Below are 27146 nucleotides of genomic sequence, written 5' to 3'. Positions count from 1 at the left end.
CTCCAGCTGACAGTCCAGGGCCTTCCCTGTTGTCTAAACACCAGCTGGTAGGCCCATTTGCTTCAGCTACGTTGAACTACGACGCATGGTTCCCACAGGGAAAGCATCCGCCTTTCCCTCAAACCATAACCGTATAAAGCAAACATGGAAACTTGGCAATTCATGGCCACTGTTTCTGATTCAGAGGTCCCGCAGATGACTTTCCCATATATTGGTTGTTGTCATGGCAAGTGCAGAGGGGAAGAAACAACGTAAGAGGTGGTTAGTCCTTGACACGCTCCATCCTTGGACTAATGGCAGCTCCCCAGCAAAACAATCCCAACAGCAATTATCAAGGCGCTTTTAAAATGGGAAAAGCAAAAACAGATTAAAAAGCCATTTGAAACCTTGAAGCTGAATGCCGAGTGGAAGGGAACGCAGAGCAGCCAGGGCTGAACACACTCGGTGAACAATGCGGAGACGTTTCTCTGCAGGCAAAACTGAACGGACCCCGATTGTCAAACCAGAGCAAGTGACAAGCCTTGGGAAGCCGTGGGGACAGCACTTGACAGAATGACAAGCAGTGCTGCTTTATGCTTAGTGGTTACAACATGGAAAACCATCCACAGAGGGGCTGAGGAGCAGACCTGTGCCCCCTGCTATCGCCAGCATGAGGTACCAAAGAGGGGCAAGACAAAAGACAAGCTCCAAGTGCAGAATTCAATTACGCTCCAGTCGTGTGAATCACCATTCCACTGGCTGGATTATTTTCTTTCCTCGCTGGACCCAGCCCAAGGGTTTGGAGAGTAACTGCAACCTGGGAATGGAAAACAACTTTTTACTGTTTCAAGAATGCCAAGCATTTGTTACCGAGCCAAAGCTTTATTGTTTCCAGTAGTAAAACACTACATAAAAGTTGCAAGGGATGGAAATGAAAACAACAAAGTAATAAAAGAAACACAAACAACCAGAGCAAACTGAGCACTATTCACTGAGCCCTTCCTGCCCACCTTAAGCCAACAAAAAAGGCAGTCAACCTGGTACAGGTTTTGGCTTATATTCCAAGCAAAGCTACAAAACACAACCAAGAGGGATGCAACAAAGAGAAAAGTGGTCTTTTAACAGAAAATATGCGCACAGAGCTGTGGATGTTCCTCTATCACATTCCTATGTGGGAGATCACATTCTCCTGGGTTCAATCCTTCTCTTGACCCCAGAGGGGTCTTTCCATAGACAACAATGGTTCTGGTGCAAACTCAGGTGGAATTACTCCATGGAGGTAAAATATAGAGGTAAGAAAGGAAAGTTTCCAGTCTCACTGGTAGAAGAACAGTCCCAAATCTCTGAGAGTGTTTTATAAAACCTAGTCTCAGTTAAAAATCAAAACCATGCCTCAAAGCAGCACAGTAAGCCAGCAAGGACTACCAGGTTCCTGTGCAGAGCTGGCAACGCACAGTGTGGTAAACAGCCCTAAGAAGAGAGGGTTGGGGTGAAAACACATCTGACCTGCCTCCACTGCCCAGGAATGAAGCACAAGAAGAGTTAGAAATGACATGCCCAATTTTAAAAACTTTTTCCAGCTCAGTGTAGAGTTTTTGATGAGAAAGTAATGGGTTTAAAGAAAACTGAGTCAATTTTAAAGTGCCTTTTTCCTTCTCCTCCTTCTGTAGAATTAACTTAGGCTGGCAGGCCAAGCTGTGTGAGGCACTGTGGTGATGAGAGCATGAGCAAGACAGCCTCAGTAGGACTGTCAAAAGCTCCAAGGCAAAACAGGACTTTTTCTGGTGGCAGAACACTTCTGAAATTGAAGACCCTACAGTCCCTCAGAAGAAACAGCATGACTTCAGCTCTGAAATCATACCAGCATTTTGGCAAAAGCTGACTTTTGGATTTACTTTTTGAGAAACAGCTAGTAATTTTGGCATTACTGCTTTTAGAGATGCAGGTGGTCGAGTCTCAATGGCCAGATTTAAACAACACAGATCATGACATAAAGCATCCCTCAGTGGAGAACAACCTCATCCCTTGCTCTCTTCAACACTGATGTTCTGAAGCCCACGTTCAGTGGTTTCTCTTTATGCCACCTCAAAGAGCCCACATCATCCAAAGGTTTTGTTTTCATTTTTAAAAGGGCAGAAACAGATCACAGAGGAAGAGCTGGAAGGATTTTCCCAGCAAGTTGCCACAGCGCATTAGCTGGAACAGCAGTAAGGGAACAGTCCTCTGGTGGACCATGTTCATTTAGAAAGAAAGTCAAGGATTGATTTCCGATCTCCTGTTAGAGTGTTCCAGCACCCAATCTCATTTATCTTCATACTGCAGCCATTTGTAAAAACATATACTACATGCGCACAAAGCACCCAGCAGCAAAGGAGAACAGAACGAAAGAGTAATAACCAAGGGAAAAGGCTGATATTAACAGGCACAAATTGCCTTTAAATCCATTATTTCAGAGGGAGCTTTTTGGAATACTTTGTTTCTTCAGCAAAAGACGGGTCAGATCCAAAGCATTTAATAAAAATCCATGGACTCCTACTTGCTTACTGTGGATTTTGTTCAGGCCTTCAAAGACCTAATTGCTCTGGAGATGTCAAGTAACTTGATTTTTCTCATCTGTCAGCCCTTGGAGGGAAATTGTCCATCCCAGAGAATAAGCAGGAGCGGGGCACTCAGCTTTCTACAGCCCGACTCATGATGACACCATCCCAATCAGCCAGATGCTCAAGACTTGGAGGAAAAACATAAAACACAAAAGAAAGGCTCCTGCTCATGCAAGAGCTGACAAGGTGTGAATGTGGAAGGAGAATCTGCAGAGCTTAACAAGATAAAGTATTATGAAAGTTTTTATCCAATTTGGGTACGCAAAGGCAGCCATGGGGTGGCGGGCGTTCTCCTGCCAGGAGCTGCAGCACACACACACTGCCCGTGGCCCCACTGCCAAAGCAACACTCTCACCACAGGACACACAGGCCAGTGCATGGCCAGGAGGACTGAAAAATTCAGAGCAAACTTCTTTGAGTGTTTCTTAATTAACTAAAGAGTTTCCCAGAGCAAACAGCTCTATTGCAGGGAGACCTCAGTGGAAGTGAACAGGAGCACAACTTCACCAGGATGCCCCCACCAAACTCATACCAACTCAAACCAGAACAATGATGACAAGAAATACAAGGGGTGACACCCTGGGCCCACGGGAGTCAAGCACAAATGGGAGCCCCAGTCTCACCCTTGGGGTTCAGAGAGGGAAAACCACCCCTGGGCTGCAGTCTCTTCACACCCCATTTCAGGGACATAGCGGTGAACCTCCCTTTTTCTGAAGACTGCAAAGCCAGGAGCTGAACCCAGGGCAGGGCTTGGCAGGCCAGGAATGGCAGGTGGCACACATTTCTTCAGCTCCAGTGAGCACTTTGTGTGCCCCGTCCAACAAACATGCGTCTGGACTCCATGGCAGCACCACACAGCACGGCACCCCTCTCCGAGCAGCACCCCAAAGTGTGTGTCAGTCAGCAGAAGGGGAAACCAGACAAAAACATAAACCAGGTCAGTGAGGCAGGGAGGACAGGCAGGTGCTTTCCCAGGTGCCATTGTGTTGCTATTGCCTGTGCAAGAGCTGGCATCATAAAGTCACCAGTGGCAGCAATTGTTGTCTGGAGTGAGGTCTACAGGAATGGGCAAGGGGCAAGAGTTGGATCCAGGCAAAGCAGCTCCATCTTCACCTCCATCAGCATCGCGTTCTGGTGTGGATGCGCCGTTTGCCTTCAAAATATATAAAGACAAAAGTTTTGTTTGGAAAGGAACAAAGGGGAAAGACTTGACAAAGTTATTTTACATTGCTTTTACATGCTCAGTGCCGTTTTAAGAGGTTCCTAAAAATAATAATGAAGAGAATGTCTGTGCATCATTACTCCACACTCTGTCAGCAGTCAGGGCCCATTAAACTTTATTAAAGAAAGAAAAGACAGGGGAAAGAAACAGAGAAAGAAGGAGTTGTACTGCTAGAACTGGTCCTCTGGTACAATGCTTCCCTCAAAGGGCCAAGTCACACAAAAAGCCAAGCTTCAATGCTCAGAGGTTTCCAAACCAGGTGACAACATCCACGTGCCACAGAGCAGGTCCTCTACGTGACCCTCTTGCCCTCCGTGTGTCTGCGCTGTGGACAGGAGCTGTGGCAGAACTTAGCCATTGCCCAGGGCTGGGGACAGGCGCAGGACAACAATGCTCTGCTGCAGAAGGCACTTTGGCTCATGTAAACTAAATGAACCTGAGCTAATCACCTCAGCAGCCCCTGGCAAAACTCAGGGTCTGCTGGGACACACTGGTTCCAGCATACGGGGTGAAATGCGGGGCTGGCAACGTGGACAGCTCTAAGGCAGTGGCAGGTCAATGCTAACTTCTTTCCCCCTTCTCTGAACTTAAGGGGGCAAGAATTATGTCTGCTCCTGGAGAAAGGACAGGGGATGTTTCCAGTCACTGCCATTCAAGGCACGAGGAGTCCCACAAATTCCTCCTACCAGCTACTGACCGACGTCCCAGTTGAAAGATAGCCTCCCAAGCCATAAAACCTCTCAATGTGTTTACAAAGACTCCAAAATCCAGACTTTTAACTTCTATATTACTGACTTCCCATACTCTTTCCTTTATGCTTTGTTTTGAAAGATTACATCAACTATTGCCCTCAGTGCTTTGTGCAAAATGCTGAATAGAAAGTTGGAAGCACGAGGAGCAAACGTGCTGCAAAGGGCAGAGAATAAGTCTAAGGACGTGGGGGCAGGAGGCCAGACAGGCTGTTTGATCAAAGACCACAGCACAGACCTCTGCAATGTGAAAGAAGGCACAAAAATAGGAGTTCCATCTTCAGGAGCAGACTTGTTTCCAGATATATTGAGTGAAAGAGGGAAGAGGATGAGTCTTTGTCATTCGTCTATTTTCAAGGAAAAAGTCTTCAATTTAAAACTCCATAAAGAATTACAGAAATAGTGAAAGTAATTTATTCTTTAGGTACTCGAGCCTTTATTCACTTAACTTCAAGGCAGACTCGAAAGAGCTGAAAATGTTTTGGTTCTATCACTTGAGGACAAAAATATTTTAATTCCTTAAAATATGGAAGGGGCATATGCTTCTTCTAAGGTTCTTATTTACAAATGCATTGTATATAGAATGCAAATCTTGAATATTTTCCTAATGCTGTCAGTACCCAAAGACATGTTTTATTTATAAATCCAGCAGGACCATTCGGTGCTCTGCAGTACCAATACGAGGAGGCAGAGACGGCTCAAAGCTTCTCAGCCATGAAGGCACAATTTGATTTTTTCACTTTGTGGAAGACAGACAACTCGTCCTCTATGGAAGGAGGAAAACTCAATCCCGTAGCAGTGGTGGCAAGCTTTAAGTAAAGGGGGGCAAGCAGCCAGTGCAGGGGGCAGAGGCTTGGAGGGGAGAGGCTGGGTGTAGGTGAGGGTCTCTCCTCCACATCTGACTCCCTCCTTCCTCCCTATCCCGTGCCCTCAGTGCAGGCAGGGACCAAAGGCAGAGGTAGGAAGAGCAGAGGTTGCAAGCACAGCTCGTGTGGTTGCCCACCTATTCTGCCCTGCTGCAATGCCAGCCCTGGAAGACTACCCTGGTTTGGCTGTAGCTCACACAGACGAGGGAAACGAGCAGTCAGAAAACATCTAAGCAACTTTCTCACCCAGCACAGGAAAACAAAAGTCACCTCCCCAAAGACTGCCATGAAGAAAGTCATTATAGAAATTACTATCCCATTCGAAGGCTAATTACTGTTAGGACAATTTTTTTTCCTACGTGGAATGGAGTAGTTAGACCCACTGAAGCAAAATGTTACCTTCTCATTGTCCCTGAGGGAGCAAAAGAGACATCTGAGAAACAGAAGGGAAGGAAAAAAAAGATGTTAATGCTTTAACTTCAAAGATGGCCTGAGAATTTCCTGCCACAAAAATAAAGCAGAATGGCTCTGCCTGTCTCATGTATTAACAGCTTGCATATTTATGAGCAAAAGTTGATGTCTACCCCAGCCAGCGAGGCACTGAGCCACAGAGAGTTAGACACCACCTCATTTCTAAATCCAGTCAATTCCTGAAAGACAGGGCGTAAATCTCCCCAAATTAGGAGAGCTGGAAGCAGCACTTCCTGCCCATCTCTCTCAGATCCAGGCCCTTTTCCCAGCCCTGCTCAGCCTCTCCCAGCACAACAGCTATAAAGCAAGCAGCCAAAGGGAGGCATCCAGAAGCTACGGCTTCAGCCCCCTGGGAGAAGGGCATAGGTTCGACCTGCTGACCTCTGGAGGTCCTTCCAGCCAGTCTTAACTTGTGATTGCAAGCCACAACATTTCTTTTACCCCACCAGGCACTGCCATCATTGCCTCAGCTCCTAGACTAAGCAACACCACTGATAACATGGCTCTGTTTAACTGCCAGCTGCTGTAGCGCTCTTTAAGTATTAATGATTTAAACAACACATTGGCAAACAAGCAGAGATGGGGAGACTGTGATTTGCACTCAGACGTATGCTACTCCTTCATCAGTTTATCTTGTGGCTGTTTCTCAAACCTCCTTGTTTAAGCACAAATTAGCATCTTCTCCAGCCCCACAGCCCATGCCAAGCTCACTCACTGCTCCCTACCAGCAATTTGTTCAGGTGACCCACAGAATATCAAACAGGATTGACCCGTTCCTTAGACAAGGTCCTCATAAGACACTGAGAACCCCATTAACTTGGGCCCATCAAAGTGCAACTTGCTACTGATCTGAGGAGAAATGCCTTTTAATTTACCCCCTGCAGTAGCCAGGTCCAAGCTCAAAGATGTTATCTCCGTTAAAAGCTCTCCACGGGCTAATGAAAACCACCATAACATATTGATGATTTCTTTGTTTAATTCTGTTTAATATTCCCTTTCTTTAATAAAAATGTTGTAATTAACAATAGTGAGAATTTTGCTCTTTTTTAACTGAGACATCTCTTAACATACCAGCTGTACAGCCAGAACAAGGTGAGTCACCTCCCTACCTGGGGGCAAGTAAGTGGAAAAAGAAAGACTGGGCTTCTTTCCTGTGTGAAAATTTTGTTCTCTTTAGGATAAAACATTCTCCAGGAAAACGACTGCATGACCTTCCTCTTAACAGCTATCACGTCAGAGCGGGCACCTCCAGGAACCGGAGCTTCAGAAGAAGAAGAAACACCAGACCCTCAGAAAATGGTACTTTTGAAAGGGTTTAAAAGCAGGTGGTATAAAAAAAAATAAAATTGGCAGCCTCTCAACTCACCACTCTCTTCTGCAACTTTGGCTCATGGGCTGAGGTCGCCTAAATCCCAATGCAGCTCTGACAATGAGTCATTTTATGACAAACCCCAGGCTTCATTATCTGCCTCACCAAACCCCAGCCGGAGCTGGAGCAACACACTGGAAACCTGCAAACCTTTTTTAATAGGTCCTTGTTTTCCCTTGGCTGCAAAGACCACGCTGTCATCTTGGCCTTCAGGCTTAAAGAGCTAAAGACTACGAGAGCAGCTGCATTTGCAGTACCACTCCCTAACGCCCTGTTCTGGCTGTGGCCTGGGATTTAAGAATGCTAAAGTGTTCTGCAAAGTCGCACTCAAGACCGGAATTAGAGCAGAGGTGAGAAAAAGAAGCAAAAAGAAAGTCACGGGTAGAATGACACCTGAGGTGCTAATATGAAGCAAAAATTGCTCCCACCACAGTGTTACAAAGTTGCAGAGCCTTTCAGAAAAGCTACAGCAAAATTTCCCTTTAATTCTGCAGCCGGGAATCAGCAATTTAAATGAGCAAGGATCTTTGCCCCTTGCTCTGCTTTTGGGTCAGAGCTGAGCACAGGGACTGTCCCACAGGCAGGGAGATGCAGCGAAGAGTTTTGCCAGTCTTGACATACAGCACCCACTCTTTGAAGAGGTGAACAGCAAAAGCAGCCTCTGGTTTTTGGCGAACAGTGGCATCCAGAGGGATCCATCATGAAAAGCCCCTCACAGACAGACTAAGCTCTGATCTAAAGACAGAGGAGATGCACTCTCACCCACCCAGAGGCTCCCAGCATTTGCACACCCCAGACCTCCAGCATCCCCCAGAGCACGTGGACCCCTCATCAGAGCAGGTCACTTCCTCAGGGACTACAGCACTGGTTTTGCTCTTCTCTTGCCAGGCTGCTGGCAAAGAACCTCCTGCAGGCACAGAGCCATAGCTGTAGTGCCACCTAACTCCCTGCTGAGCCCGTAGCAGCTCCCTGGCCCAGGAGGATGCTTGGCTGGTGGCTGGTTCCCTCATGTGACACAACATGGAGAACACCACTTGCTACCACTCTGCACCAGTTCCCAAGCCCATGTCTGCGGATTGCAACCACCACCAGCTTCATTCCCCCCAGTACACGAGCAGAAATACTCGCTGCCCTCTCTCTGCCTTCCTCCTCCAGCTCTGGGGGCCACAGAACCCTCCTCCCAAGGCCCTTGCTGCTGCAAGCACCACATCTGAACAAAGCAGACGCTTCTGCAGGAAGACCGGGAAATAAATGACCCCAGATATAATAAAGATCTTTACAGATATTCTCTAGTCAGCCAACCTGGCTTAACCTTTTCCTCAGCAGAATCCTCTCTACATCTCAGGGACTATTTTAACTGGGCTCGTGAGATTGCTACAGTTCACATTTTTTAAATATTGTCCATGCTGCCTGTCATTTTTAGCTCTCCCTTGCCTAGCAAGGAGAGATCCCACTGGAAAGCGCTGACCTCTTGTGCCAAGATTTGCATATGAGGTTTTTGTGAGGAAAAAGGCATTTTCTGCCTGTGAGATATTGTTTGCGCTGTCATAGCCTTGCAGCAGTTAGTTTGAACAGTTGGCAGGAAAGCTCCAAAGTGCTAAGTGCTGTACAAACACACTGTCCAGGTGTGCATCCATCCAGACTTCAGCACGGCCACGTAGCACCAGCAGGAAAAGCACCCAAGGGGTCACACCCACTATCCACCACCACCACCCGCTTCAGTTCCATAGAACAACCTGCTGATCCGCTCCCAAGGGCTGTGGAGCCAACACACAACGGGAATCAGACGTCCCTAATGCCACAGCCAACAGGGGCTTAAAATAAACCTAGTCCCGGGGCGGCACTATAATCCAGAGAGAGGACAGACAAAGCAGAAGTATCACTCATCTGATTTGCTTTGTGAAAACTAAAATTAAAGAAAACTGCAAATCTCTGAAACTTGGGGAGGGAGGGAAGAGCAGAGAAACAATTTTATGCTGGCTATTTCTAGCAGGAAGCGTGGGGAGGGGGACTATGACTCTATGTTGCACTAAAGGATAAACCTGCTCTCTCTAATCCAATTTACGCCTCAGCATGCACAGCACAAAACAGGCTCAGGAACAAAAGGAGCGGCAGTTCACAGGGCGGCAGGAACGCTCTGGAGGGTGCGGCGCTAAACGATAACTTAAGGGGTTATTGAATAGATTAGCGGGAACGGCAGAGAGAACACATTTGCATCTCTTTTAGCTGCTCGAGATCAGATGCGATAGCAGCCTCTGCTCACAGTCACTTAATTGTTCCAAGGTTGTTGAGGGGGAAAAAGTGTCTTTTTTTGTACTGCAGAGTTCTGGGAAGAGCCAAGCTTGGCTTTAAGAGCCATCCAACATTAGGAAAATTTTTATTCAGTCTCATAAAGCTGCTGGACTTCTGCTTTGCCTCAGTAAAAACTCAGTCTGTTCTGCTGCCTCTGCAGGGCAGGTGGGAGCTCCAGGCCTTTGCAGGGGGACAGACCCAGGCTACGGCTGCTTTTGGAGGCGGGTGTAGGCAGCTCCCAGCTCAGACGATTACTCATGTTGCAGAATAGATTCTGCACGCGGGGAAGAGGGAAGCAGTGAGTTGTAACACTGTGACAGCATCTGCCACGAGAAAAGCATCAGGGAAAGGTGATCCCAGGCCATAGCTTTGCCAGGTGTGCCTCTGAGAAAGCTGTGCTTTGAGAGAAGTCAGCCCCAAAAGCATGGATCTGCCCAGAGAGGAAGGTCAGCTTACCAGGGACTCTGCTGCCAACATCACTGTCACGACCGTCCGCTGGCTGGTCGCTCTGGCAGCTCTCCGTGGCGCTGAGGGCAGCCCCCTGCTCGCTGCCCAGGCTGCTGTGGCTCCCTGAGAGGGCAGGGGAGTGGGTTCTTCCCAGCGCCATAGCCTGGCTGGGTTCCCCGATGGGTGCTGTGGGGACACAAGAGAGAGATGTTGCTGCAGGAGGGAGAAGAGGGTGCAGATGCTCGGCCAGGTCCTGAGAGAGCAGCAGCCACCCAGCTCCCAGCCAGGCACCGCCAGGAGCAGGGCCAAAATCCAGTTCCCATGCTCTGCTCCTAAAACGGCACCAGTGATTCCAGTGCTATAAAGTCAGGAGTGAGGAACTGGCGAGAGACGTGCTGCCAGGCAGCCAGGAGCAGCTCCCAGCTGCAAGGACAGACCCTGAAAGGCTGCAGGCAACAAAGTAACCCCACTACCAGTCTAACCCACTGATACTATTCCAGTGATAAAGGACCAGATCCTCACCTAGCGCAGCTAAAGCCCGCGGGCTGCACCCACATAGGGCAGGCAAGCAGCTGAGCCAAAACCCACAGTACCAAGAGCCAAACATTCAAGCACTTTCAATTTCTCTCCCTCCAGCCACAATGAATAGCAACTCCTCACCCAGTCCAGCTCGGTGCTTTCTGCCTTGTGAGCCTTTTGACCCCGCAGGTAAAGGTTTGTCATCCAGGCTGGAGGAACTGAACTCCGAGTCGCTCTCACTGTCGCTAGAAACCACTGCAGAAAAGATCGGGGGGAGGAGAGGAGAGAGACAGTTATTCACAATGTTCATAACACTTACCAAAGAGGGTGCCAGATGGATCCAAATAAAACATGAACAAATGCTGACTCGCTGATCACGTTCTCCCTCTCCAAAAGGAGCCCTACCTGCAGTTACCCCACAGCTGTTCACTCTTCCTCTCAAACATGGTGTGCTTTTACTTTTTACAGATGATTTATAACTCCACTGCACATACTCCAGTGATGCCAGCACCTGAAGCAGATGCACACACCACTAGTGCTTGTCCTAAACCTGACTGGGACCATGGGGACCGCACCGCCCCTACACCGCACTTTGCTGCCCAAAGCTAAGAGCCCTGCAGTGTGGCTGGTCTGGGAGCTGGGCTCTGCTCCTGCTGACCCCCGTGCTGGCACGACAGTGAGCCCCCTCCTCATGCTGTTTGCTGTCTCCCATGTGGAAGCGACACAATAAGGGCTGAGCTGGGTACAAGACTGGTTCCGCCTCAGCTGCAGGGTCCCAGCTCCACAATAAGAGCACCCACATTTGAGTAATGTGGGGAGAGGGGCTGGCTTCCTCCCAGCCACATTTCAAGGGTAGCAGGGCCTCTGTGGATGCTCCAGGATCTATGAGGAAAACATCACATAAATACTGAGAACATCTAATACAAAACTCTGCAGTGACTACACGAAGAACTAGCCTTACTAGCTCATGGTCCATTCAGCAGACACTCATCCCTATCGGCACACTGCCCAGAACCAAATTACTCCCATGACCCCAAGGCTTAAAAGGCACGGGTGGCTCCTCTTCCTCAAGAGGACTATTCCCTCATTTCAAGGCCACTTTTTTTCCTTCTTTCCCCCACTCCCAAATTCTGGCCCTAACCCTGCTGCTCTTCACCCTCCACAGTTTACACAAGAGCTGAAGGAGCCTCATTTTGCCAGACACAACTTCCCAAATTGGCAGGTACCATGCAATTATGCAAGCACCTCTCTTGCTTGTACCAGTGTAAAAGATAACTCGACTGCCAGCTGCTCTGGGTAAAATGAGAAAGGTGTTTTTCCAGCTCCTGGGTTTTTGTAACAGCCTGATCTCAAAACAGAAATGATGGGGCTGAGGAGGAAGGTAACGGGAAAACAGCTGTCTTTTGTTTGAGCGATTGCGCCTACAGCATTTCTCCATCCGACCAAGGCAGATATCAGCTCTCCTGGCAGCTCAGAAGCCATATCAAACAGTGGGGCACAATTCCTGGTAGAAAGTACAATATTGGCTCATGTGGGAAATAGAGCAGGCAACACTGCAACCTATAGCCTCTACTGTAGAAAAAGGAAGCCCCAACTATTTCTTTATATTCATCAATATGTATTTATAAGCCCACATTCACATGAGAAATGAGTTCCTCGTTCTGCTACTGAAAAAAACACTTTGCCCCTGTGCTGCGATACTTGTAGTGCCCAACTTCATGGTGTTGCCAGGCACAGGAGGGATGTGGGTGCAGTGGCACAAGGTGATAACCATGGGGGTAGCAAAGGGGCCTGTCAGTTCATCTCTGTATCAGCCTTAAAATTCACTACATGCAGTTCTCAGAGCTACAAATCCTTTAACACTGCGCAGGGCAGGAGGACGGGCATTCCCCCCCTTGCACAGGCAAGCACAAGCTGTCAAACGTCTCTGCCAAGGACCTCGGCAGACGTTCCTGTATTCAGGCAGCAATCTGTACTACATAAAATATTTTATTAAAAAAAAATATTAATACCTAAAATAGCGCTTTTCTGGAGTTAACATCTCTGAGGATATTAAAGCTGGCTGCCAGAGTTATTGCAAAGTGTTACTGGAGTTGCCCTGGCGGGCAGCTCCCCACACACACCACCTTGCTGAGAAGTGCTGCAAAGGGGGCAGGCTGCCCAGACCCCTCGTCACTGGCCGCGCAGCCTTTCCCCAGGCACCGGCTCCTCCTGCACCCGCAGCCTTCCCCTCCCAGCACCATCAGAAATGGGACTTCTCACCTGCAGGGAAAGGGGCTGCGGAGCTGAGCTGAGAAGAAAGCAAAGCCCCACCAGCAGCAGAGGGGCTACGCTTCTGGCTAAGAGCCCTCGAAGCAAAGGTTTGGCTTTGGGCTTTGCTGGCTGAAAGACAGCTTCATGACTTCCCCAAAGCTCCCTGGGAGAGGTGGGGATATATATAAATACTGTTAATAACAACCCATACACACCAGGCTCTTTGCTACAAAATCCAAATCTCAGCTCTGAGAATCATTCTGACCATCCCATTGCCCAATTCCCTTGGCAAATGCACTCCTGTCCCACTTGGTCGTCATCCTTTTTTGGCCTCCTGAATTCATAAAAATCCATTGCTTTAGAACACATCCTTCCTTCATGAATCCTTTAAAAATGCTGGAAGTCAAGCCCCAGTGAATCAGTGGAGGTGACTTTAGCTGCCTTCCCTTCTGCCACTCAGCAGTTCAGAGAGGACCAGCACAAGAGGAGGAAAATATTAATGACATGAAGGCACTCACACTGCAGGAGCAGCCCTGTCTGCTCTCATTTTCTCTGCTGCCAATAAGAGTGTATTTCACCCACTCCACCAATGTTTCCCTTTAAGGTAATTTTTCTCCCAAAGCTCCCAGACCTTCTGCTGGCACTTTCCAAAGCCCAGAAGTCGTAAATCTGGTGTTCCAGCAGTTGCTGATATATCAATAAGAGCCGTTGGACAGCTGTACTTTCAGAGAACGTAACAGATTTATCCCTCTCCATCTCCAGCTGACTGAAAAAAAACTCATAGGAGAAAATGTGTGAAAATAGAACTAGCAAGAAAAGCAGTATTCCCACAAGGAGTGGGTCACTCATTGAGGGCTTGAACCCCTGCAGCTGCTGCCAGAGTCCACGATCCCTCCAACATGTGGTTCAACCTCTAAGCCAGAGGTATCGGAGCCTCATGGCACGGAGAGCCACAGGGAATGGTGGAGAGCTGCTGGGCTGCACTTAACCCCAGCATCAGAGGACATGGCGAGGCAGTGCCAAGGCCAAGGTGAAAGGAGCACTTGGCTGGGGTTGAACTCTAATATTAAATGTGTGCATTTGGCATGGGCACACCTGCGATGGGAACAGACAGTCATGCTCCCTCCCGCTGCCCATCGCAGCGCAGAGCTCAGTCCCTGCAAACGTAAAGCCTGGCACTTCTTGCAGCTGCCAAAAACACAGAAAAAACACGTGGGGACGCATGGGTACCCTGCAGCAACAGCTCCAAAGAGCCACACATGCTCAGCGCAGCCAAGATGCACTGGATGAGCCGGGGATGAGTGGCAACTCCCTTTCAGAAGCAGCACACGTGCAGCTTCAGCGCTGCACAAACTTGTAGACAAGTTGGATGACCCTCTCAGCGGCCTGCAAAGTGCTTGACGTGCCCCAGCATCTCCTCTCTGCTCCGTCACTCGGGGACTTGACCTCCAGTGCCCAGACACTGGGTGAACCCACTGCATCCTCCGGCCCAGCCGCTGCTCCTCTGTCTCCAACAGCACTGAGCCCAGCATGTCGCATTGCTTGGCAACAGGACTAGAACACATTGCAACAGGAGAAACCACCGGAGACCAAGCAGAGCAGCAGGCAGCCCTCATGCCAAACAGCGCAACAGCTCGGGGGCCTCACTTCTTTTTTCCACCCAGATGCTTTACATTCTTTTCTGCAGAACTCAGAGTTCAGAAGAAGGAAAGCCCTGCTGCTTATTGCTCCCCACCCCCTGACAACCCTGTCCCGCCTGACCCAGTGCAGAAACCCACCCACATTCCACCACATGGAGCAGAGCTGCTCCCCAGCACAAGAAATATTACTGCTATTCTCCCCATGACAATACATTTGTGCCTTAACTAATAGCAGGGTTCCCATGGCAACTGCTTGTTTATTACAGAAAAACTAAAAGCAACAGCAAATCCCAGTGTCAGTCAGCACGAGAGAAATAATGGGTGTGTAAAAATAAAACTTCTTCCTGGTGGGTTTGGCTTTTCTTCCAAGAGGCATGTTCCTGTGGTCCCTTGGTCCCACTGCCTTCCCACCCTCCTGCAGCAGGAGCAGCCGGTACCCAGGGCCTAGCACTGATCCTTTCCTTTTAAGGGGGAAAAAGGGACACGAGGTTTGTCCCATCCCTGCTGAAAGGCAGCTTGTGTCAAAAGGAAGATGTCAAAAGGACAATCGCGGCTCCTCTCTCCCAGGCTCTCCAGGGGCTGTGCTGGGACATGGCTGTGTCTGTACTGGTCCCACCTGACTTGAATCCCTTAATAGCTGAGAGATGGCTCCTTCAGCACCTCAGGAAGCAAGTGGTGGGGTTAGACATGGCTGCCCAAGATAACGGAAACCCCACCGAGAGCAGCCTGTCAGAGTCACGCACGTTAAATGCCAGAGCTCGTTCCCGAGAACATCCTGCCAAACAAGCAACAGGGCTTTACTCAGTGCCGAAAGGACATGTTCAGATGAGGGCGTACGAGCTGTAAGCTGACAAATGCTATCAGCCAGGCAGAGGTAAGGCAGGCTGCCTTGTCAGCCATGGCCTCGTAAAGCTCTGTCCAGGCCCAGTCACAGATTCATACTGGCAATATCACAGCTACATCATCTCCACGGGGGAAGGCGGCTGCCCTGCATATTGCAGAGGTTTCGTGTGACAAACAGCAGAAGTCCCAGTACTGGCAGATGAAAAAGAGTTAAATGGAGGGGCAAGATATACAAGCCCCCAGCTTCAGAGATGAACTACAGCCCACAGTGCCCATTGAAAACTGTCCAGAGGACGGGCAGCCTAACAGAAGAGGGCAACAAGGAAAGAAAGCACCAGAAAATAAAACCATAAATTGATATTATCCAACCCATGAAATAGCAGCCAGCCAAAAATCAGAGCAGAGGGAGAAAGGCATCTCACCACCCACATCAAAGCCTACCAAAGGCCACTTTGCTGTCCTCCACCTGCTCCTTTGCTGCTCCTGACGGTATTTAGGGGGAGGTTTTCTCCCAAAGCAGAACTCACCTAAAAAGCTGGCCAGGTCTGGGCCTGCTACATTTGACTTGTAATGTTTTTCTGCATCATGTGAACAGAAAATACCTCATCAATCAGTTCATTTGCTAAGACAAGTCCTTCCAAGCATCTCCTGGAGGGAAGCACAACCATCTATTGTTGATCTAATTTGTCTTTAATTACAAAAGTTACAGTAGGGCTGGGAGTGCTTTCCTAGCTGGGGCCTGAAGAGAAGGTTTGTAAACCTGACTCTCCCGAGTCCTCTTTATTAAAAGGTTATTTCCCCCTGCACTACTGATAAGATTTATCTTGATGAGGAAGAGTGTATGCTGCTGGTTCGCTGAAGAGGTCTTCTCCAATTGAGGGGATCTAATAGCAAAAGACAGAAGGGGAGAGAGGCCAGACAGTTCTGCTAATCCACACCAGAAAGAAATTAACAGAAATCAAAGCAGACTGGCAGCAGCTTTAATTCTGCAGCATCCATCCACTGCCCTAATGACCCTGAGTGCTCAGCTCCTCAATGCCGAGCTGTTTCCCCCCAGGTGGCTCTAGGCTTAGCTCTGGAGTGGGCATAAGAACAACAACAGGGTGGGCAGATGGAAGAGAGGGGGGAAAAAAAGCCCTACAAGGCAGTGCTGTGAATGGGATCTGACGTGGCAGTGATCCAAGATGCCACATGTGATACAACAGTCTACTTCAATCAAGGTCTACCTCAAAGAACAGGGATGTGAGTGCTGAAGCTAATAAATCTTCAGGCTTGTCAGTGCTCTGGCCCTAGCCCTGCACAGGGCTAAGTTAATCAACAGCTTCTCTGAAGCACATTTAAAGAACAACTTAGCCTTGAGGTCTCCATGCTGCAAACCTCAGCCCTCTCCCCAAGGCCTGGGAAAGGAGTTTCACCCTTTGTCAGTCTCACCGGCTCAGGGGAGTCAGGCACAAAAGGACACAGCACCAGCTTGCTCCTGCCCGCTGACTGTAGAAGAGTATCTCTGCTCAATTGCTCCAGGCCCCAGGGAGATGCTGGCAGCATAACTTCTAACCCAGCTCAAAGCAACTTGAGATATCTGCCCAATGGTGCTTTGTACAGCAGCAGAAGCAAGCAATAAGCAGCCCCAAGAAGGGAGGGAATGAGACCAGCCTTTTGTCAGCCTTGGCTGCACAAAGATGTCCATCAGTAGCACCATCCTATGTAGTTCAGGGGAAGGAGTTCTTCTTTGAGCTGTGACTGCAGACAGGTGTCTCTTTCACAGCTTGTCGTTCTCTTGGCAGTCCCAGGAAAACAGCGGGGGCTACAGGGAATGGAGGAAAGCAAGGGTGGACTGGAGGACTGGGGCCAGTCTGGGCCACCAATGTGAATTTAAATAACAGTGAAACCTGAAAAGCATACCGTAGCATAAAAAAAATCCAACACTGCCCACATGGGAAACACACTACATCTTGTGGGCTATCCCTTATCTCTAACAGGGAGCATTCCCTATTAGCTGAATCCTGCTAGAAACAGTAGAAGGCAGGTCCTTCCCCCCCATCTGCTTCCTGGGCATGGAGCAGACAACCAACCTTTTCCCCTGGCCCAGGTGAAGGATCGGCTGGTCCCGACGCTCTCTGCCTCCTGCATGGCTGGCTCGCTTAGCCAAGGCTGCGAGTGCAGCTCACTGGATTTGCTACTGCTCTTCAAAGGTGCGATGTACTTGGGAAGCCCTTTGTAGAACCACGCACCAGACCTCTTCCAAACCTGTTGGAGACAAAGACACAGCACCTTAAGCCTGGGTTTTTACAGCAAGAGAGCACAGTCAGCACCAAACAAGCTCCCCACCAAGCCTGGCCCAGCCACTCCCTCTGAGCTACCTTGACCTCACTCAAGCTCGGGGAGGGTTGAGCCTTGCAGCTCACAGAGCCCAACAGTTCCCCTGCACTCTGCAACTACCACAGCACCCCAAATTCCTCCTCACACATTGTCAGCCCAGCTTAACCTCGGTCCTTCTTCCACCACTAAAAATTTGAATGAGCAACAGGCACAGACTGAAGGAGGAACAGAGGGTGATCGTGCAAACCACAGAGCTTTTTACATTCTCTGGGTCAAGACTAGATGCTTCTCTGATGCCGTGCTCAAGTCAAACACACATTCCCAGGCTTACTACAAGCATATTGGGATGAAGTCCCCTGGTCTGGACTACGCAGCGGGCAGTTCAGATTCTGCATCTGTTGCTTTGCCATTAGGAATGCACAAAACCAAAAGCTTCCTGGAGAGAGCAGGCACGTGCCATGGGTGGCAACAGCCCCAAGCACATGCTTTGCTTAAGAGGAAAACAAGTCTTGCACTGGCTGGAGGGGCAGCAAGTCTTGACAAGTCTCTCCTCCTGCACCATATCTCTCAGCCTGGGTCACTTTACTTCTGAGAGAGTCAAAGACCCACAGCAGACGAGGGATGCAGGCGGCAATGCCAGGAAGGCAGAAATGCCATCTCCTGTGGTACCAAATGGCACAACCTTGGCGTTCATTTCACAGAGCAATTCAGGCTAAGCCAGATCATTTAACAAGTGTGCTTGAAAACCCCAGAACAAGAACACCACTCAAATAACCTGAACCTGCAGCGGGAAAGAGACTGTGAGCACTAAACTGTAATATCTCCTGTAAGAACGCCCTCTACTCTCCAATTTAGTTTTAATGCAGTTTATGATGAAGAAGCTCTATTAAGTATATTTAATATAAAACCTACTGTGAGCCAGAGGAAGAGAAAAGGATGGCATCTCAGACAAGGAGAAACGGCCTCTAAAAACCTAATTCTTTTGTGCCTTCCAGCAGTCTAATAATGAGCTAATGAGATAGCCAGGGCAAAAATAAGTCAATATAGTAAAAATACCATTTTCTATTTCATACAGGAGGGTAGAAACCTTGCAGTTCTGTTCAGAGTGAAGGAGATCATCAGTGTTTCTACTCCAATTTCCCAAAGCATTTTGTGTATAGTAGCTTCATGATGGCAATGGGTGCAAATGCAGACATCCCTAATTACAGCAATAAGTTTGCAATTTGCATTTAGGGCTTAATCAAAGCTGAGGGCAGTGACAACACCTGGCACTCATGAGAAGTTCTTCTAATGCAGGCACAAAAAGCAGGACACCACCATCACCATTTCACCGAGGGGAGGAGATTTCTCGGCAGGTTGCCCAGTTCCTAGTCCAGAGCCATCAACACAGAGAGCTAAAATCTCTCTGTTTGAGGTCTTGAAAGTCAAGTGAAAGTGATTTGAATTCAGAGGACAACCTGGGAGTATGCTTTTTAAAAGAAGAGCACCAAGCAGAAGAAAGCAGAGCATCACTGTGGCCCAGCACAGGGGTCAGTTACTGTAAGAGTGCAAGAGAGATGCTCGTGTGCACCACAGCAGGATCTAGAAACCAGGATGTGAAAGCACACTGCAATTACACCAACATTTTCCTGCTGGGTAACAGCCCAGCAGGATGCTGAGTCTGCCATCCAAGCGAAAAGCTGCGAAGCCAATTCCCCAAAGAAGAGAAGACTGCAAGTTCTTCTTCTACAGAGGGGGCCTTGGCAGGCAGGACACTTTACCAGCTCCTTCACCAGCATGCAAACAGGCAAAACATTGACCCAGCCAGTCAAGGCACAAGCTGACACAGCTCCTTCTGTCCTCTCTGCTAGCACGTAGGGACTGTACAGCTTGTACAACAGCACTCGTCAGTTCAGCACAGAGACCCTGCTCTGCTGTCCCCACAAAATCAGGAATAGAAGAATCAGGAAAAGCAGCACGTTTTTAAAATCTGGGACAGACGTCTCTACATGGAGCTTAGCCCACTGCAACTCAGGTAAACATACAGGATGCAAGAGCTGCTTGTTGGGCAAGCCCTGGACACCCTTGTCTCAGGAAGGCAGGAGGCCTCGGGCACAGCTGCACATGCAGAACACAGCGGGACTCCTGCAGACACGGGGTTTGCACCCTGATCAGTGCTATGCCTTGAGGAAGGCAGATTGTCCATCCCCTGCTGCACACCAGGTAGCTGGGGCATGCATAGTTTCTCCGCACAAACTGCTGGGGAGGAAGCAAGCCTTTCTTACAGTTGTTCTCTGAACAGACCTTGCAACATGTGTAATTTAATTTGAAGCACTGAAGAGACCTATTATCTTCAGGCGAACTACAATTTAGGCACACTGTAAAACCAATCAGACACAGCAAGGATTGCTGTAAGAAAAGGCTGGTCACCCCCAGGTTTCTCACTACCCCACAGCAAGTCCAGTTATAGAAAGAGTTAATGCTGTAATACACCCAGCTCTGATGCAGTAATACTAGTATAAAATTGATTCTATGCATATATATTCACTTTAAATTGGTGCTTCTAATAGAGTTTGGTCTCTTTACAGCAGCACTGAAATTGTTTTGAGATCAGCTCTAAAATAGCTGCAGCAAGATTCTCTCCCCTGTATTAATTCAGTACCTCTGCTCCCCCCAGGTTAGCAGCGTGCCCCATCTGCAACAGCTGCAGCTCACGTTCTGTTCTGCACATGGGCACACAGGTTAGTTTTAGTGTCCATGCATCAAAACAAATCAATGTTGCTGACTGCTATTGATGGTAGTTTCATTGATTGCAAGAGTGGCCCGACAGCAAAGTTCTTGTTTGATTTTAAATTAATAAATCTATAACAGTGATTCAAGAATGAAACTCCTGTTTATTAGCATGAGTCCACTGTTTCCAAGGAGAAGAGAGTTTTGCTCCCACCAGTCCTGGTGGCACATAAGGTGAAATCCTGAGCCCAGGGCAGCCTGAGTTTGGGTGGAGCTGGAATTTCATCAGCAAGAGGGACAGCCAGCCACTGCCAGTCTCTTGCAACAACCTGATTTTAAGTAACATTGATCATCTCTTGCTCTGAGCGCTTGACAGATGGGAGTAAAGATCTGTATCTGCATTATCCCAGATCAGGACAGGGTAGCCCAGCGTGTAGTTCAGGACACAGCAGCCGGCCTGCTGCACACAAGCTGGACCAGCCAAACCAAAATCCGTGCTAAATACTGACTTCCTTCAGGTTCCTGTCCTCTGCCTCCCCTGAGACCTAAACTACCCTAAAACAAAGTGGGGGAGCACACAAGGGAGAAGAGCTACTTTAGTAACAGACTCCTTTTTTTATTACTTCAAACCAATTTAACGGCCGTGGCCGTGACAAGTCCAGACAGCTCAATACCTTTTATAACCTTGATAATATTCCTATTAAAGTTGCATCAAGCCATCATTACAGCTACAGGCTGAGACAGTCAGAAGCAGATGCACGTTTCTATCTAGCACATTCAAATGCAGCCTGTAAATGGGACCTAAAGGAATATCACTGGCCCTGGTGAAACATGTTACTGCTTAAACTTCTCCCTCCTCTTTCTCCTTCTCTGAAAATACAAGTGCTAAAACAAGCTCCTAAACGGAGAAAACATTAGGACTTGCTGATGAATGGATGGGATCACAGCTGAAGTGTGATAAAAAACAGTTGCAGCCCCCCCAGAGTTTGCTTCACCAAGCTGCAAGTCCCCTGTACAGAGGTGCTTAGAAAGGATCTTTGCTGCAAAGCCACATTTTGATCTACCACCTACTGCTTGCCATGAAGTAGCTTGTTCTCATTCTGCAGCCCCCTTTCTTCACAGCAGCCCAGACTGGGCTGTGCGAGAGGAAAACAGCTACGTTTAGCTTCCCATGCTGACACCGGCGTCATTGGCTCAATCCCTCAGCAGCCAAAAGGCGGGGGAGCAGGTTCTCGTGGGCTACAATGCTTAATGAAGAGAAAGGCACCTGCAAATGCAACCACCCTGGGAGGACTTCATTGGCATTGCCCTCACGCAGCACATGCCCACACACTCACTTTGTCCCAGCTCTCCGCCATGGCTCTGGCACACTGCAAACCACTGGCAAGGAGAAAGAGCAAGCGCTCTTCAGCTTCGTTATTTGCATTCATCTGCTTTTCCATAACACAGAGATTTCCAATTACATTATTTACAGCAATCTGTTGTCAACTCCCACATTCAGCACTTGAGGATGAAGAAAATTAAAAGGCAGTGAAATTGCTATTCGGAGCTTTGTTTCCGGAATAGCAAAATCTATCGCACCTCTGACCCCAACGTTTCTCAAGCTGCAACGGTTGCCAGCCTTCAACGATTTATCATTCCCCTCTCAATCAGGCCTCTTTTTTTCCCCCGTGGCTCTATTCTAGAGGACACTATTTTGAGTCTAACCACTTGCTACCACCCCCCAAAATAATATGGCAGGCTATTGATGAGTTCTTTGAATTGCAAACAGGTGCACATCACTTCGATTCAATCCAGAGTCACTCAAAATAAACACTCCCCTCCATCAGTATGGTATTTTGCCAAGAAATCATCATGCTAGGCAGGAATAACCCTGGGCTATGTTGGTTTATAATATTCAAAATGGTATGAATGTATATGTGAAAAGGGAAGCCCTGGGGGCAAAAGGGGAAGAGACAACTCCGTTCCTCCAGCGCAGTAATCTTCTTCCTCTGCATGGTTTATTGTGATAAACCAAGAAATGCAGCCAGCCATGAAAATACCGTTTAGTGAGGGAGAAGAAATTAAAGGGAAAGTGAAGCAGAGAGGGCAAATTAAAACTTTAACAGGTCCCTGATAGCTGACACTCTCCTTCATATTCGATGGGATTTAAAAAAAGCTATCTCCCCCTACCCTACTTAAACTGTTTTCATTATCACTACAATTTTGGATGTGTCAATTCAAATGTAAATGTGCACGAACGTTTCCAAGAGGATTTTAATTACGATGATAGCATCGCTAATTATGGATATAAAAAAAAATATATATATAAAGTAGTAATTCAGGAAGGTGCTTTGCAGAACCTGGTGGTATCAGTCAAAACAAGGCTGTGCAGGGAGTCAAACAGCTGGGCAGGGATTTGACAAAACACAGCAGGTCCTATTTTCCCTTCAGGCCAGAGGTGACAGGCAGATTTCAGCCACAGGCGACTAATTCAACATGGGCATTGCTACCCAAGCTGTTATTAAGCTCACGTGCTCTGCCAAAGGCCTGGCAGCAGAGAATCATTCCAGCTGTACACATGCCCACTGCAGCTCCTCCCAGGCAGTTTTGCTCCTCTGACAGCCACTGCAATAAGCTTGTTTTGCTGAAGGACTTGCTCCCTTCTTGCCCAGCACTCTCATTCCTGTGCGTGCATCACTGCTAAGGCAGCCAACAGACTCACTCCAAACCTGTGGCCAATTTGGGATCAGCGTCAGGACTTCATACGCATGAAGAAACAGGACTGTCCAAAGGAGGATCAGCCTCCACACTTAGTCTTGAGAAAGGCAACGCAAGATGCAAAGCCAAGAAAGGCAATGCAGCACATGGAGGAGAGAAGAGGGAAGGGAGACTCTTGCCCTCGAAAGTGAATGCAAGCTTGACTGAATTTGCTCGCAGGAACAATAAAACATGATCCACAGCTGCTCTAATTGCACCACCTTCAGAAGACATTGCAAAAGTAAACACTCACAGAATCCTGGAAGAACAAAAGGGGGTTTTCAGTAGATGCTTGTGCAAACAGCTAGGACAAGTAGTATTTCCAACAGGCCAGTTCTGGAATAAAGCAGATGAGATCTATCCTATTTCACAAAGAGATGCACTTAGGACGCAGGGGTGTCTGCTGGTCCTTGGGGGTGTTCTCTTTGCCAGGAGGAACATCCAGGCCACAGCACTTTCCTCCCAGTGCCTCTCTGGCAGCTCGGAGACCCTCACCCTGCATGTACACATCATGCTCAGCAGCTCCAGTGCTGCCAAATGCACTGTTTTGCTTTAGGATGATTGGGATGCAAGCAGCAGGCAGAATCCATTAATCACCTCCACTCTCCAGAAATAAGACAGTGTCAGAGCAACTTGTTCCTCATTTCTATGCAGCACAGCCTTCCCAATAGAGATTTTCAAGGAAACAGAAAGCAGCAAAGAACACTTCTGAATGGCTGAGGCTGGGATTCCCAAAGGGATCTATGGGCATCAAACATGCAACTCCAACTGCAAGACTGATGTAAACAATAGATTGTTACTTTGGTCTCCATTTTGACCCAGGCATACTGATACTTAATCATACCTGAAGCCAGCAAAGATTCTGTCCATGCAACAAAAGGGGGAAGATGACTACCACGTCACTGAACTTACACTAGCTTAAATTAAGCCTATAGGGATAAATAATAACAAGGAAGACAGAGGGATGAAAGCTTTAGCATGTATGAACAATGCTGCACACTTTGGCTGTTAGCTGGTATATGTGAACATCCAACTCCACCACCGCAGCTTGAGATCCTGGTGGGCCACCACACTCACGTGCTTCCTCAGTGTGTGGCAGAGGGTAAAGACAACAATTACAGTCCTAGGCTCTTGTCCCAGCCAGATGACACCTATTAACTCCAGCCAACATCATTTAGTCCATCCAAGTTTCCGAATGACCTCCCTTTCTCACTTCAGTGCCTGACAGTCTCTCACTAACAGAGTTGAGAGCTTCATAAATATCATGCCCAAATAGCTTGAGCGGTGGTTCAGAAAATTACAGACAGCGATCAAAGCATGGATGTGGAGGGAATCACTTGGCTTGGAAACACCACATCTCATCACACCTGCTGAGAGAGGCACTCCAGACCAACATCAAATGCCCACCCACTAGAGCTGGCCAAGTTTAGGGGCCTGAGCATGGCTTGACAAATTGGGAGGTGTTGCCAGAGCTCCGTGGCCTGGGGACAAGCCTACTTTAACCATGCACTTCATTGGCATGGGCTGAAGAACCACCTTGCTCAGTCATATTGGGCATTGAGAAGGGGAGAGAAGGGTGGTATTGGCTTGTTACTGCATCACACAACCCAAAGTGCTTCGGTGGGTTCCTGAAGCTCCCCAACTGGTAGTGATATCTACTCATTATGCAGGTGAGACAGAAATGAGAATATTTGATCCCAAAGAGCAGACATCCATCTGCACTCATTGATAGCAAATATAACCTTCAGCAAAGAGGATGGCCAAATGGGTTTGGTCCAGAGCAGATGGCAATACAAGACAGATCCAGATCACAGAAACAGATGGCAATAAGGAACTGGTTGTGTACACAAGTCCTTAAAAGAAACCCGGTAATTTAGTGCATGCCCTGTAATATCATGACTCCTGAACCAGCTTCAGGAACTGCACTAGTACCAGCCATCAGCCTGAGGCCTAAAAGCCTCGTCTCTTCCTCACACGGACTCTTAGGGAGGACCTGGTCAAAGCCACTTTCTAGACATTTATTCTGATATTGCCTTAACTTCCTTGCCCTGGCTGACATGCCTCAAGGCTTCTGCTAATTCTCAATGCTTCCCTGCCTTCCCCTAGAATAAAAGCAGAGCATGTGGGAAGACAGAGGGGATGTATGACTTGATGCCTGACTGCATGTCCACACTGTGACCATTCCAACCTTCTCCTAGTCAGGGTACCAGCAGCACTGCAAACAAGAAAGGAGACAGACCTGAACCAATCTTAAAGAGAATCAAAAAAATAAAGATGAAGCTTAGGGCTGGGAGGTAAGATGTGGCTATTTTGTAGTTAGTCTAAGAGGGAAAGTTCCATCCATTTTCATTAGGGAAGCACTTTGGCCGTATCTCAGGTTTCACGGAGAGAGTGAGCTCTGAAGGTTACCGTACCCTCTCACACTGGCCACACATAACACTTACCGGACAGGTTAATACTCTTCTCTGTTCAGTGACCACAGCTTTTCATTATTTTTATAAGAAATCAGAAAAAAAGCCCAATTATACAGTGTGGGATGAGTAAAAAATACAGAAAGAACAGAATAAAAGAAATAAAGTCAATTTTAGTCCCACACCCATCTCCCTGCAGTACACAGAAAATATCTTGACCTGCCTCACTCTCTATTTTGGGACCTCCATTTGGAATTCAAAACATCCAGATGGTTCAATGTATCAAATTATTAGCAATATTCAAGGAGCTAGAATGCTCTCTGCTGCCCTACCCACACCACTGCTCAAAAGTTAAAGGCCAGCAGTGTCCATGTACCCCTCATCTTACCTGAACATCAGCTTTGTAAGTGCTCCCACACAAACAATGCCCTGCTATGTAAAACCTAAGCAATGCTAAGTTTCCACTTAGCATCTAAAATTCCAGCATCTCGAGCACCTGCACAAATGCTCTCACTACACTCCGAAAATTGATTTAGCAGAGCACCCAGGTTTCACAGTTGGTTGCAGTGGTCAGAAATAGCTGCACTGGGTTGACGTTCAAGGACCACAAGCAAAAGCCCAAAATAAATTGATGGGAACAAGTGAAAATCCTTCTGTAATCACAGAACAAATTCACTGACTTCACCGTAAAGCAGGGAGCCCTGATGTTGCTGGATGCTGGCTGGCAGACGAGAATTGAGGCAGGCCATTACTTTTTTGCAGTGTAAAGTCAAGGATGAAGGATATAAAAATTTAGAGACCTACGTTAGAAGTCTCACACACTGGCAAGTTATGGGATTTTGCAGGCAGGGAGGAAAACAGACTTAAAAGCTGCAATCCTAGTTATTTTTAGAGGGACAAATACTGCAGCTATGCTCTAGATCTCTCCAGCTGTATTAAAGAACCAGCGTTAGCCAAATTTATTTGCCACAAAACTAGGAGGGAGAGTGTAGCAGCAAAATATAACAGTCTCTTTATGACTGTAGCTAGAAAAATTCCACAAAGCCATACAGGCTGCAGGTGCTGGTGTGGTTTTTTTTCCCTCCATCCTCTTATAAACCAAAGTTGTCACCACTGTGTGTATTCACTGAGCCTGCCTGGCCTCCAGCCAAGCCTCCCAAACCCCATCCCAAGCTCCCTTCCCAGTGCCCAGCCACAGGGAAGAGCACACGTACACTCAGCACAGACTTGGGGCAGGCAGGTGCACACTGCTGAGCCCCATCTCTCCACAGCTGTATTTTACCTCTCTCTGTTCACTGCAGATCTTGCACAACCAAAGAGGACGTTTGTGGGCTCCAAAGGTTTCTATTCCACACTTGGTGCAAACTTTCTGAAGCAAGGAGAGAGAAAAAAAAAAAGAAAAAAAAGAGGTGCCATTAGCAACTCCTCACAGCCATATAGCCCTCGGGAGAGAGAAGGTTGAGAAGCATTTGCCCAACAGTTCTGTTTTGCTTTCCTTAAAAATCTAAACATGGCACAATTTTCTTATTTATCCTGGAGAACCACTGATCACAGGAAGCTGCTTCAGGTCTATATGGACGTGAGACAAAGGCAAATCTACAGCACAGTTCTTGACTCCAGGGTGAGAACTGGACAAGGCAAATCAAACCCCATGACCAATAGACATATTTTCAGAGTGGTTTTTTTATTCCTCTAAATCCTAAAACCTAATCACTGTG

At 47.9% G+C, this 27146-nt stretch overlaps 1 protein-coding gene across 2 annotated transcripts in view; it reads right to left on the bottom strand.

Moving 5' to 3' along the window:
• Positions 1–847: 847 nt before the first annotated feature.
• The window catches only part of RPH3AL (rabphilin 3A like (without C2 domains)), a 41557-nt gene continuing 15258 nt past the window's right edge, over positions 848–27146 (bottom strand). For both annotated transcript variants that reach the window (XM_074160475.1, XM_074160474.1), the window contains exons 5-9: positions 26711–26797; positions 17323–17497; positions 10656–10769; positions 10005–10181; positions 848–3732 (exon numbers count right to left, since the gene is read on the bottom strand). In XM_074160475.1, the coding sequence (XP_074016576.1) occupies positions 3698–3732; positions 10005–10181; positions 10656–10769; positions 17323–17497; positions 26711–26797 (588 nt within the window). In that variant the 3' untranslated portion in view covers positions 848–3697. The remainder of the gene's footprint in view (positions 3733–10004; positions 10182–10655; positions 10770–17322; positions 17498–26710; positions 26798–27146) is intronic.

Source organism: Numenius arquata, chromosome 18 (assembly GCF_964106895.1).
Source record: "Numenius arquata chromosome 18, bNumArq3.hap1.1, whole genome shotgun sequence".
Lineage (NCBI taxonomy): Eukaryota > Metazoa > Chordata > Aves > Charadriiformes > Scolopacidae > Numenius > Numenius arquata.
Note: the sequence above shows the minus strand (reverse complement) of the source record. Positions and strands in the feature narration are given on the sequence as shown.